The 15,071-nt window shown below is 34.8% G+C and overlaps 1 protein-coding gene across 8 annotated transcripts in view; it reads left to right on the forward strand.

Annotated features, from left to right (window-relative positions):
* The window catches only part of ttll4 (tubulin tyrosine ligase-like family, member 4), a 68,424-nt gene that overhangs the window by 5,276 nt on the left and 48,077 nt on the right, over window positions 1–15,071 (forward strand). For all 8 annotated transcript variants that reach the window (XM_041264784.1, XM_041264787.1, XM_041264788.1 and 5 more), the window contains exons 3-5: window positions 207–307; window positions 12,962–13,019; window positions 13,729–13,853. In XM_041264784.1, coding sequence (XP_041120718.1) covers window positions 207–307; window positions 12,962–13,019; window positions 13,729–13,853 — 284 coding nt within the window. The remainder of the gene's footprint in view (window positions 1–206; window positions 308–12,961; window positions 13,020–13,728; window positions 13,854–15,071) is intronic.

Raw genomic sequence — 15,071 nt, forward strand, 5'->3', positions numbered from 1 at the left:
AATAAACTAGTACTTCCAGCTAAATGAAAATAGACTTTAGTAAATTACTGTCTTTTTACCAATTTGGACTTTTTCACAAAATGATTAGGACTGCTTTAGGAATGTTTTTTTAATGATTGCTTTTTAAAGAGGAACCTCCCCTAGATTAAACAATGCATTGAAACATGAGGTGCAGGTTTTCATTTGTTTTCATTTCACTTTTCCAGAGCTGACTATGATGAAATGCAACAGGACCTCGATGAAGACGGAGATGAGGAGGAGCTTCCAGATGCATTGGAAGAGGATGACAATAGCCAGGATGATGATGGTTGGTATTTCATACCCACACAGCTTATCAAAGCTGTCATTTACAAATGCAGTGGAGCTCAGTTAGGACATGTATCCTGGACCTAACATTTCAGAGTCAATATTATTTCTTAATAAGTCTAAATTGCAAAATTACATTTGTGGAGTTGAGTGTGCATCTGATAACTTCTATATTTAATATACATATGCACATTTTGAATTGTATCTTTTCATTCTTTTTCTTTTATACCAGGGATTTTCAAACTGTGAGGCCTAGGGGGCACGCAGCTGTCCATTGTGCTGATTTAATGCTGAGCGGCACAGAAACATAAGTGCTAATTCCCTGACAACTCAATACACTGACAAATAGTACATACCCAAAAACTACCTGGAACTAGCACTACCCTTGGAAGAAGGCTCACATACACACGTGTTCATGTGCAAGATTGTATTCCCTTGTCGTAAAAATGATCTTGTAATGCGTAATGGGAAATACACATTTAATTAGCACTGTATCGACAACTGTCATCTAGCTTTATTAAATACAAGCAAGGTTCTCCCCGGGCCTTTTCAGATGGGCGGGACTCTGGCAAAGTGTCTGTCGCCGCCCGGCTGAAAAAACCTGATCCACCCATCTTGCAGATGCTACTGTGCTGTTAACAATAAGGATTGATTGCACTTCCAGCAGACTAGATCACTTGCGTGTTGCTGGGTGGAAAAAAAACAACAACTTGGAACCACATGATAGCTCTGTTATGTCTTGTCACAATATTTAACCAATCAGAGTTGAAGAGGCGGATTTTCTGTGTTAAGCACTTCGAGAGACTAAACGTTAAAATGACTGCTAAAAAAAATAACCAATTAATTATTCGAAATGTACAGTTATCGTCCTCCAAGACTTGGTTGTCTTTTTTTTTTTTTTTTTTTCAGAATTTGGTGAACTTGTGTCGACATTTGCTGTTAACCATGATAAGATTGTGGTGTTGGGTGATTTTATTGTACATTTTGATGTAGAACGAGATCTGCTTGGAAGAGATTTTATTGTATTGCTTGAGTCCCTTGGTTTCACTCATCATGTTACTGGCCCTACTCATTTCATGGCCGTACTCTAGATTTAGTTATCTCTCATGGCCTAAACATTCAGAACTTGGCCATCATTGATCTTACAGTTGCAGATCACTATGCTATTATTATTGAAGTATTAACCTCTTCAATTATTGTATTTTTACCCCTGAAATTGGTATAAAATAATATTTGGAAAAAGTTAATTACATTTATAACATTTTTATTAAGCCTTTAGGCTCCTGTTTACTAGAGTCATATCTAGTAAAGCAAGACATACATATGTAATTTTTATGAACAACAACACCTGAGTTAACATTGTTACATATTTTTTTGTAGGGTTAGCAATTGATTCTGTATCAATCCATTGAAGTGACTGGGGCAGCAGAACCCTGGGATTGCTATCCTTTCGTATTTGTTTTTCATAGCAGACCCTGTGCCTTTTCTGTGGTCTCCGCTTACCTTGTGTGGGAGGGATTGTAATAAAGCAATGTACAACACTACTTGGCGCAGGCATTGCAAGTGATCTGCTTGCCTTAGAAAGTTGCTTCACAGCCTCATATCAAGTGCTGTCAGTCTTTTCATTAAGTAGTCCCCCTATGTATGGGTCCCCTCTCGCGCGGGTGCAAGTGGCAACGCATACCTCCCCCCACCCCCCCCCGCCCCCGCCCCCAAAAATATGTGCCTTAATAGGGACCCAGAATTAAAGTGTATTTTTTAATGATTTTAGGCATCAACATTTAAAGAGCAAGTAAAAGTTACTTGTGTCTATGAAAAGTAATTACAAAATTATTTATTTATATTAGCATTTTAAAACCAAGTCTTAATACAGAAAACTTCAAAGTAAAGTCCACATGTTTAAGCAAACTTTGATTTTACAATAATTATACACAGAAAAATGTGATGAAAGACAGAATCAGACATCAAAGAAGCAAATAAATTTATATTTCGGGCACAAAAACAAACACTTTTACTATATAGATACCATAACACCAAGTGAGACAGAAGAGAAAAATGTAAAGCAGTTTCTAAATTAAAGATAAGCAGTACTATTAAATTGGTAGTAAATTTGAATACAGAAAAGGTAAGCCATGAACTATTTTGTTTTCTTTTTTTCATGTATTCAGTTTTTTCCTTTGCATTTATACAAAAAAGACTAAGATTAAGTTTCTAAAAATATTCATGGAACCAACTAGTCCTTTCCTTTAATTTTTAGTCTTCCACGATTCTGAGTAGACTTTACCATGTTGCTGTTTCTCATTAACTACCAAGTCAGAGAATGCGCAAGTGCATTGATAAATTAATAAATACATCTTAAAAAATGCGCTTGTGAGAACTGCGTTATAGTAACTGAGTTACTATAGGAAATTTGGAGCAGCTTCCCTTTTGGCTGGTGCTTCGTCTGCCACAAAACACTGCAATACGCTGTTTACTAGCTTTAATTTCTATTCGAAATCACATTTAATGTTTATGTAGGACCCTGGAAAAGGGTAAAAGTTATTAACATAGATTGTATACACCATTTCAGACTTTCAGTGTAATACTGTTGTAGCTCAGTTTTGCCAGAACGTGTCACTACAAGAGACACGTAAATCGATGAGCCAACTGTACAGATGGTGAGTGCGTAGGAGCAGAGGCACTGGAACTAGGGGGTGCTGGGGGTGCTTTTCATGGCTTCCATCATATACACTGCGTAGGAGTCAAAAGTTTCAAAGTGAAAGTACTTTATAGCATTACATTTAACGCGAAAATACCCTCCTTCCCACCACTGTTGCTCTTGCCTAATATAAAGTAAGTATGGCTCTGTTTTGGGAAGACATGACAAGTGTGACATCAACAGATGAGCAGGAGGAAGAGTTTCGTGCTATACATAAAACATACATTTCCATTTGACTTGAACTTCTTAAAGGGGAATTTAGATAGTCTTCTAAAAATAGTGAACTTAAGTACCATGCCTATTCAAAAACAGAAAGATAATCACAGTTTATTCGGATTTTGTACATGTGGGTGTACTTTAATCTGCATTTTGTGTGTAAACTGTCAATAATATTACTTGACCACAGTTTTACAGCAACTGATTATGCAGCAAAAGATCTGACCAGTACATCTTGTAGTTCATATAGCGGTATTTTTCATTTAATAAAGACTGAATCAGTAAAACAAAGCACATAAAAATAAAATATCAGTCATTCATTAATTGCGCGATGCGAATATCGTTTCCTGAATTAATTGTATGTCCTAGGTTTCAGATCAATTTTGTAAGTCAATGCATAAGATATTTTACAATGCTATAACGTGTACTCACTGTATTTGGTACACTTTGAGTTAAAAGACGATTGTACATAGAAAAGGAATGTTTTACTCTACTTGCATATGTAATGAATTGTGGAAATTGCCCCGATTTTACTGGAACAAAATAAACATTTTGAATACTGTTGACTGGAACATACGAGCACTGTAAAAACTATTTATTTTTGTTTTGTTTTTTAAATAACTACCGTATTCCTTTGAATTTAAGACGCAGCCCAAATTTACCACCCTCAATTTGAGGAAAAAGTAAAATTCAATTGCATATTTCAAATAAGTATGCATTTACAAAGATACAAACTCAATTACGTTGTTGTATCGTACAAAACTGACACAAAAGTGTTGTTGCAGATTAACCACGGAACTCATTTATTGTGTACTTAAGATGGAGTCTCTATCGTACATGCACCACCACTCACTTGCGGCATCACACATCCTGGAAACAGCAAGCAAGACACAACACTCGGCATATACAGCTCCAAGAGTTTTGCTGTTTCCACCATGTTGCAGCGGCAAAACTAAATCACTTAGAATTTACTGTACCAGTACCAAAAGCCTGAAACTTTCTTGCACCAAATGTGAAAAAAAAAAAAAAAACTTCTAATAAACAATGATATTTAAGTTGTAAAACTAAGGTAAAATTCTTCTTCTTCCTCTTACTTTAAGAATGTGTAGCGACTTTTCGAACAGAAAAGCTAAATAACTGGACAACTGCCAATCATGTGATTCCACATGTTGGTCAACGTCAAAATAAACCGGGGAACGCAAGCAGTTTGATGCCCACATCATTTATATTAAACCATTTATTTATGTTTTAAAACCGCACATATCTCAAAAAAAAAAAAAAAAAAATTACAGTTGTTTGAACTTGCAGCATGACGTCCTTGAAGAGCACACACCCTTAGCCTGCTGTGCCACAGCGCCGTTGTTGAAATGCGTTAATGTTAAGCTTGCATCCATGCCTAACCAGCTTTTGCCGAAAACCTGAAGGTTCTACTTGATTCTAGAAATGCTCTTATTCCTGTTTGAAAATATCTAGTTTCCTGTTTGGTAGATACCATAGAATGGAATTGTACACAAGAGTGACATGTAGCTTCCTTGTCTGGATCTCTGATAAATTGTAGTTCCTCGTTTAATTAAATAAAGGAATAATTTATTAGGTAGAAATAAATTATTTAAAAAATGCATAGAGGAAGAAATATATTTAGAATGTTATTTTTAAATAAATGTAGAAATTAATGTTTTTATTATAAATAGATGAATAAATAGCAAGCCAGAAGAATGTCATATTAATTGATTTGGCTGATGCTTTTATCCAGCGCAATTGACATTTGTATACCTATATACAAAAAATACGTTTCATGTAAAAAAAAAAAAAAAAAAAAGTTATACAACGAGACATTCGTGCTTCTTCACTTGTAGCATATGTGGAGTAGTGGTTAGAGCTCTGTGCTCTTGACTGGAAGGTCGTGAGTTACATCCCAGGCGAGGGACACACTGCTGCTTTACCTAGACTGGTCCAGTAAAAAACCCCACTGTATAAATGAGTAACTATGTATAAAAAAAAAAAAAAAAAAAACATCTAAATTGTAAGTTGGCCTGGATAAGGGTGTCTGCTAAGAAATAAAATTATTTTCAGGCCTGGTTGATGTAGGATAGGAGACCAGGTACTTTAAACTTTTCTTTGGAGTTTAACTCTGTGGTGTAGTCGAGGGTATATGCAGGTTAACGGCGTGGACAATATATTGTTTACCCACTTCTCATATAAGGGATACAGAGTTTACTCACTTCTACACTTCTGTGATGTGCAAATCCTGTGTTAAAGGCACTATATTTTAACGGCGAGCATCTGTTTTATGTTCAGAAAATGTGAGCGCAGCAAAGCAGTGACAGTTCCGCTCACTGCTCCTAATATCCTCTGCTCCATCTTTTCTCTGCTTGGTATGTTCTTTCATTCTGTTCCACTTCCCCACTCCAGACAAAATAATATTAAAAAAGATATATAGTAATAAGCAAATAAACTAGCTGTTTTTCCCCCATCGTGTTGCCGATTTCAGATGAAAAGATGTAATGTACATTCAGAAAGGAATACCATTTAATTGCATACCTTCTTATTGTTTGGTACTGAAAACATACATACATTTGAAGCTTTGCATATGATTCTTATCAAATTAGCTTCATACAGGGCTTATTTCTATCCGAATAACTCATAGGAAGCTCAAAGCAAACCACGAACACATATGAGTGAGTCGACAGGGTTGACGGACCATCCTGGCTGTACTAGTGTGAATTATCCTTAATTTAAGAGTGCAGAAAATATAAACTGTTTTCACAGCACTTTATGGTACATAACTGTTGGACTGTATAAGAACAATAACTGCAGACAGATGGACGCAAACGGATGACGTTTCTCACATTTTATATGGCACAAATGCAGCTCCACAATCGGGTGTGTATATATACAGTGCTGTGAAAAAGTATTTGTCCCCTGTCTGATTTTCTGAATTTTTGCACATTTTGTCACATTTGAATTTGGTCTGATCTTTTTGTGGGTTGTAGAAGTATATAGAGGGAAACTGAGAGAAAAAATGACACCAAAGTTTTATATTTATATATATATATATATATATATATATATATATATATATATATATATATATATATATATATATGCTATTTGCACCAAAACTGAGCTAAAAGCTGGCTCATTCATCTCACAGTGCCAATTTTCTGATGTTCAGTGTATTTTGTCCTCAAAACACTGTTTACGCCACGGTAAATACAATTCAAATGATCGTTTCTTTCCATAACTCACTATACGGCAGGCTTCTAATTAGCCAATCGGCGTGCAGTATCAGCCGTGTGACCTTATTATGGCAGTGCCCAGGAAGAGTATTTTATCGTGTTTTATCTGGTAAATTGTGATTTTATGATTAAATGATGAATAACTTTTAAAAAATTGACTCTCTGCATTTTCTAACAGGGTGTAGCAATGGTAAATAATTCACAAGTAATGCTTAGAAAACAGTCACTCGATTGGAACTGTGAAACCTCACTTCATCTGCCTTGCAATGCCAACCCCACTTAATGGTGTTTTAAATTTCTGTTCTCCCTCTGCGCGGGATGTGAACTTTATCATTTGAATTTACTGAAACGCATTGCATCTTTAGAAGTAAGTGTAAAGTCATTTTACAAAAATGTGGAGATTTATACTTGGTTACGACCCTGACTAAAGATGTCATTAGCAAAGGGGGCCGGTTGTACTAACGAGGTTAAACAATAGGTCACGTTTTACTAAACATTTTAAAACTAATAAACAAACAATTACCATAGTGAACACTCTCGTAGTGTGTTGCTTAAAACATAACACAATATTCATAATAAAGTTGAGTTCTTATTCATAAACAGTAACACGTTTAAAGCTTAGGACTCCCTGTCTGTAGCTTGGTGTTTACATTATCTTCAGGATATTTTAAGTGATTGAAAGCTGAAATTGTTTTTAAAAAAAAAAAAGTACACTTTTCTTATACCAATGCAGTATTGGGGCAACCTTGTCAAACATCAAGCAAATAGGCACAATTGGAAAGGTGCTAACTTGGCTTCTTTTTTGTTTTTGTTATAGATTGAACATTGCTTGGCATGTCGAAAAATATGGGGTCTGATCAGTATTTCCGATCTGTCCAAGCTGGTCCTGTTTGTTAGAAATGCTGAAATTGTAAACGTTTCTCTTGGAATTCCTCAGTTTTTTTCCTAGCAGTGTCACGTTGCTGCTTGTGTTTTCGGGCAGACTCCTTTGTTGTCTTTTCTCATCAGTCAGTCACGTTGCTGTTTGTATACTTGTAGTCATGTCTTTTATTGCCGATTTTTAATACATGCATCACTATACTGTACTCGAATTTAAGATTCTTGAAGCAAGAAATGGTTAAAGCATGTCTTAAATTTGAAGGAATACAGTGTTTTTGACCCCTCATCTGGCAAAGTAGACTGGATGTGCCTTGAAAATTTTGTAAAGCCATAAATATTTGCGAGCCTTTTATTATGCGTTTATCATGTATAAAAAAAACATTTTTGGCATGAAATCAAATTCCGCTAACAATGCATACTTCATATTGCAACATTTCTGGCGCAAAATAAGTTTTATAGGTGCGATTTGCCAAATACTTTGGTTGAAGAAATGTGTGACTTTACAGTATTGTCACAGCACTGTAAAAGATACTCCAAGTACTGTCACAGCTTTTGTAATCATCCAAACATGGCTGAAACTCGCTCCCGTTCTCAGAATCGATGTATGCTGCCATAATTTTTTTTACAATCAAATACCAATATAAAATAAAGGTAAACAAGCAAAACTTGTAAAATTAAGTACTCTGTGGATGCTTGAGATCATTGATTGCTCCAACTCTTAATGTCTTCACAGATAGATGATTTTGATTTTTCCTTCCTGACTTCAAAACACACCTTTCATTACTAACACTGCATTAGGGCATGCATACAAAGAGCTCATACTTTTACTCAGTCAAGATTGGTTGAAGAGCTGGTGGAAAATTATAACGATATTCTAACAAACACCTTAGATACTATTGCAGAATTTAGGAAGAGGGTATAAAAAGATCCTCCCCACGGTTTAACGACACAACACGTATGAATAAACGCATGTATCGCAAACTAGAGCGTAGGTGGAGAGCTACTAGACTCCAGATCTGTTTTTTAATTTGGAAAGATAGTATTTAGAGATATAGGGTTGCAGTATCCTCAGCATATTATTAAAATCTCATTGAAATAAACAAGTATAAAAACACAAGCGAAGCTACAACAAATAGTTGGGGCAACCTTGGCCAGCACCAAGCAAATACAGTGAAACTCTGATACAGCATACTGCCTTGGGACCGTAAAAACAGTATGTTATAACCGAGGTATGTAATAACCAGATACATGCACATACCTGCCAAATTGGGTCAAAAATCAAAACCTAGGACAGTACTAATTAATGAATGTACATATACAATGTATGTAGTATAAAGGTTTATTACAGAAGAAACAATATAAAACAATGTAACATGTAACTAGTACTGTACATTGTTATACAGTATGTAACATTCTGTATTATTTAATACAGTAATTCTATGTTGCCTTAGATAAAGATGTTCAGCTATGAATTATAAATAAACATGTAACTAATGTACTGAATAGTACTGTACTTGGTAAAATAAACTAATAAAAAATACAGTACAGTAATACATTATAGAAGTAATAAATAAAAATATACAAGTTAGTAAACATTACCATACAAACTGTCAGTTCAGGTACAGTACAGTAATCGTTGTCTGTACGCTATTTTAAGAAGTCTTTTAGGCCATGGCCACATTAGCGTTTTAGAACCAAGTTATTAATAAGTTAAAAGTCTTTATTTCGACTTAATTAAATTAAAGAATGTCTTATCCACCCCAGAGTTTCCATTTTGTGCAAATGCCCATCTGATTTATTTACTATGGCGTGAGCATTTTTTCCCCCATAAAAATTATTCCCCTTTTGATTACTTATGCACTTTCTTGTATCTCCTTTGTTCTGCTCCCATGTTCAATGAAAATAAACAACAACATTTACAAGGGGGAAAAAAAGAAAGACAAACGTGTATACATTACAGTGGTTTCTGGGATACTGTCATCCAGCGAAGTGATTTATTAATTTTTTTCAACAGCTGGGTTAAACTAACCTGGTTTCATTACAGCAATCTGGACGCTGTAACGCTGTTGGGCTAGTTCAGGTAAATCGGTTTTGACCTTGGTTGTCGATTTTTTTGCTCTAATGTGGGGAGGGCCTTAGACGACTGCCTCAGTGACTGCTGCTTTTTAAACTTGAGCTTTTTGACAACATAATTCTGACTGCTTTCGTCCCTTTGATTTGTCTAATAATGTACAGTTTGTCAAGTGAAATTGACGATCATTTAGCGTTGGCCATGATAATACTGCATAAATTACAGTAATAGAGAGCAAGGTCAAGTTCAAACAGCAAGAAGTGGGCCTATGAGTATGCAATATGCGATGCACAGACCAGTGCGTGCATAATAACAGGAAGTATGCACTATCAGAGTATGTACTAAAAGAATTTAAACAGGATTTAATACAATTTTATTCAGTTCCATGTTGCTGATTCTTTATATCACAGGTACGTTGTAAATGGGTTTGACTGTAGGCGCAACTGTAAAACCGATGGGGGTCAAGGTTGCCCCAATTGTTTCTTCTAACTTAGCTTGTGTTTTGGTATAAGTTAGAAGAAACAATTGGGGTAACCTTGGCCCCCATCGGTTTTATAGTTGTGCCCATTTGCTTTGTGCTGGTCAAGGTTGCTCCAATGGTTTCCTGAAACTTGGCTTGTGTTTTTGATATCTCCACTTTCAATGACTGGGCACTTTTGATAACTTGCCATTTTTTCACATTTCCAATGTGTTTTTGTTTTAGATAATATAATTAAGAGATGGAGCCCGTCGATGCCTTCGGCTTGTGACGCATAACTCCAGTCGCGGTCATCTACCACACGGTAGAGCCTGCATCGGGAGAGCTCTATCGCTATTAGAAAACCATTTATTTTCTCTTTAAGAAAAAACAACAACTTTGAAACCTTTATTTTACCTTGAACTTCCGATATTTCGCCGGGTAACCTTCTGCTGAGGAAAATAATCCTTAACATAATTTAGAATATAATAGACATACACGTAGAGAAAATGTTGTTTATTATTATTATTATTATTATTATTATTATTATTATTATTATTATTAAAATTATTCTTATTTGGCTATCATATTTTGTTAATTGAGCCTTCCTTAAGGTGTCCTGTCACAGACATGATTTCACTTGTCGCTAGACCAGCGTCAGAGTATGTTTAAGTAGCTTTTTATGTTATTAGGTTAGTTGTAGATTAGAATGTTGAGGGAAAAAGCCGGTATTTATGGACGTATTGATTTAAAATGTAATTCGCAGTTAAACACGTCAACGTTCCAGCGGGCATCTATGCAAAATAGAAGCCTGCTAGATCTGGAAGCTGATTGGCTGTTCACACTCAGTCGTTTTCTATTACATCGAATATCATAGACATTTAATCTCGGACAACACAGAGTACATTTTAAAATGTAACCAGAGCTCCAGATAAGGTTTTGGGTCATTGATTAATTTACTCTCCAATTTAGACACTATGGTATGTGAGTAAAATGCGACATTACCTTGAAGTCATGAGTACTTTCAATACATACTTTAATGCTAACTTATGGGGTGTGCATTAACTACAACCTTGCATTTTAACTGTAATTTTACTTTTTACTACTGTACAAAAACTTGGTCTTTACAATAAAAACAATTATTCTTATTTGCTTTATTGACCAGAAACGACAGGCTGTGAAGCAAATAAACAAACACCTGCAGATGGAATTTACTTAACAAATGGCCTGCATGCACATACTGTATATTTATCACTTCGCTATAGCAATATAAAGCATCCTGACTCTCTCCAAACATAAAAACTTATATTTATTCTATAGATTTACCTTCCAATCGGATAGGTAAATTGGCAGAATAGATGGGGACTAAGACGATGCCAAGAAATCCAAAATAAAGAATCCAGTCACTTCTTCACCAGCCACAAACACGCATTGTAAGAGTGCAAGTCTGTACTTATTTATTTATTTTTTATTGAAAACCCTGATCTTATTGGTCATGTGTTTCTGGCAATTCCCAGTCAAGCTACAATGGGCTGTACCGGCATTCTCTAGCTACTGCATGAGGTATATTCACAATTGACCATTGAGATGTCAGGTACAAAAAGCTTGGTAACATTCAAACTCAAGCTGTGTGGCAAAATTGCTATATGTATTCATTGCACATTTAAATTTAAATATTATATGTAAAGGGCTATTCACACTAGCGTTTTTGCTGTGTTGTCCCGAGTAAAAAAAATTGAACCTATGGATCTGAATACTACCTTTCACGATTGAGCGTAATTGCTGTGAAAAAAGTGAAATTTGCTGCTAAAAAAGATGAAAAATGCTGCGATCACCACCCTGTCCTGCTAAATTTGGATAATCTGGTTGTTGCTCCGAAGAAAGATCTACACAAACATGTATTCATGTCTATAGCATATCCTACAAATTCTGTTGTAGTTATGAAATTCAAAAGGTTATCATATACAGATGAACATGCTTTATATTATGATTACCATGCAGGCTTAATTCGTGATATAAAGTGGGTCGTTCATTAGCTAAAAAAGGCATGAATTGTAGACTGAGAGCTGTCAGTTAGGTGTTGCACTTGTGTTTTTTTTTTTTTTTTTTTAAATCTGCCCACGCAGCATTTGACAGGCTACACAAAATGTCAGTTTATCAGCCGATGTGATTATTGTTAACAAGCGAGATGATATAAAACAGGTTCATAGAGATAGACATAGACAGGGTGGGGAGCGCCAATAGGTTGGGTATGTGTACCACAAATAGGCACCCTGAGCCTGGGGTGCCAATAAAAAGGGAGCATGTGAGAGCGACTGCGAGAGTGTCAGCCGCTGTGTTGGTAAGAAATTTCAAACAATGTTAGCGGCAAAAAAACCCACTATTTTAAATAAAATAATAGTCCTGAAATATACTGTGCTTTTCACTTTGAACATGGAGCAGAAAAGTATTTTCCATTCCTTTAAAAGTTTGCTCAGCAGTTGCTAATTTAATGGATCTATAACCCTGTGCAACAGTGAAATGTCAATGGTTCAAATATTGTTCATATTCTATTTACTAAGAACATAAGAAAGTTTACAAACGAGAGGAGGCCATTCGGCCCATCTCGCTTGTTTGGTTGTTAGTAGCTTATTGATCCCAGAATCTCATCAAGCAGCTTCTTGAAGGATCCCAGGGTGTCAGCTTCAACAACATTACTGGGGAGTTGATTCCAGACCCTCACGATTCTCTGTGTAGAAAAGCAGCACTAGAGACTCCCCACAACCTCTGTTCTAGTTCTGTGATGGAGCAGTGAGTAAACTTCGCATTGCATATGCAATGCAGTCAGTCAGGAGAAGAAGCTTGTAGTTGTTAATTGTCCAGGAAAACTATTTTGGCCAACAGGATGTTGTGGTAAAAAATGTCGGCACTTTCTCAGTGCTGGTCCCTGTGATTCCCAAACCCAGTTTTTCTGTGCAATAAACAGTTCTAAAGTAGTAATCATTTTTTGGAATGTTGTGTGCAATTTTAACCTCCACTATGTATTAGCAAAGGGGTGGTTCATGGACTTCTGTTTTTGAATTGATAATTATTAACATGTGCGTTTTATTCTTTAGAGTCAGATTGCTCTTCTGTGACAGAGGAGTCCTCGGCTTCATCTGTGGTTGTTTATAGGTAACTGACTTAATTGTCTCAAGTTATCTACTTTAAATTTACACTTCTTACATGCACTGTGGGGTAAATGTTACTGCTACAATAATACATATAATTCACTTCAGCTGTTGCAGGACTATAAGCTGTTGGGCAAATGAATGTACAGAATGTTGCGGGTTTTCAGCCAGGAACTAAAGCATGCATTATTTTCCAGTGCACAGGAGACAGCACTTCCATATAGTCAGTAAAATTAGTTTTTAAAATTGTGTGTGTGTGTGTGTCTATATATATATATATATATATATATATATATATATATATATATATATATATATATATATATATATATATATATATATATATATATATATATATATATATATATATATATATATATATACATATATATATATATATATATATATATATATATATATACACATATATATATATATATATACATATATATATATACATATATATATATATATATATATATATATATATAGATATATATATGATATATATATATAGATATATATATATATATATATATATATATATATATATATATATATATATATATATATATATATATATATATGATATATATATATATATAATATACAATAATTTATTTATTTAGAATTTACATGTTCTGTCTTTTTGTTTTAAATGACAGTAACAAACCTAAAATGCACATGTTATTTTGATGTCTTTACTTGTATAGGAGCTTCATGGAAGATTCCTCCCAGGTTTGCTCAAATGACAGCAGGGTTTTGAAGCCTGCATTGGTGCCAAGTTTATTCTCCACAAAGCCTCCTACCATCTACTTTAGCACTCCTGATGAAAAAGGTCAGTGCTTTGTTTGTAGTTTGTGGAAGTTTAAATGTAGACCTGTGGATGCAGATTCAGAACGAATTACATGAATACCTTATTTTTACCACGTTTACCTTATTTTCACCACCGCTTAAAATAGCAATTGGGCACACACAAATTATAATAGTTTGAATAAATATCGGTATACCGTCCACTTACATTTTCTCTCCATTCCTCCTGGTACCCTAAACCCCTCCGCCCAACATGATTATTTTAATATCATTGCAGTTCAGTAAAAGCTTGTGCACAACAATTGAATGAGAGGGGTAATTACACCTTGGTAGCATCAGGAGAAAAAACACAACATTCGCAACAAGCCTAAAGCGAGTTTAACACACTACAGGAGTGTTACTAAAATATGTATTCCAAACAGATTACAGTACTTTGGAGTATAAGCTATATAAACTAAACGCAAGTTTATGAAAAACTTATTTTTATATTTACCGACAACTGCAGCATCACGCATTGTATCTTGTTAATACTGTACCATATAACCTTCGCTATCTATGATCTATGCCTAAATAATAATAAATTGATTTACTTACCACAATATTACCAAATTGATTTACTTACCACAATATAGATCAAGTTGAAGTTTTTTTTTTTTTTTTTTTTTAACGTTATTGAATATTGTTAAGTGTTCATTATATAACAGTTCATTTTGAAACTCCGAAGAAGCACAAACTATATACACTCAGTTTTCTTCAATGTGCACAATTTATTTACAGGCTGGTTGTCTGTTGTCCTGCTCTGGATACAAGGTGGCGTGTTTTTTTTTTTTTTTTTTTTTTTTCAATCAAATACACAGAGCGGCGCACTTACAAAGCATTTTCAAAACTGATGTGCTGCTAGGTTGGGACCATCAAATCGGATGCTGATTAACACGAGCAGGAAAAGAGCACACCCACTGCTTGTCTGGCAGAAAAACTGGAAATAGCAAGGCAGGGCGTTGGGTGCAGTTTAGTTGATAAACTTAAGTAATGTTATTAACTATGAATCGATTATCCAGTATTTATATTAATGTATATAATGAGGAATGGAATCGATCGAAAAATCAATTTGTGGTTTAATCGTAGCAGCCCTAGTGAAAAATGCATACAAAGCCTTTTTAATTAATCCCCTCAGTTTCTGTAATTGTCACTTCTTTTTAGAAAAAAAAAGAATAACCTGAAATATTATTTAGACTTCAGATCA

This window comes from Polyodon spathula, chromosome 11 (assembly GCF_017654505.1).
Source record: "Polyodon spathula isolate WHYD16114869_AA chromosome 11, ASM1765450v1, whole genome shotgun sequence".
In the NCBI taxonomy this organism is placed as follows: domain Eukaryota; kingdom Metazoa; phylum Chordata; class Actinopteri; order Acipenseriformes; family Polyodontidae; genus Polyodon; species Polyodon spathula.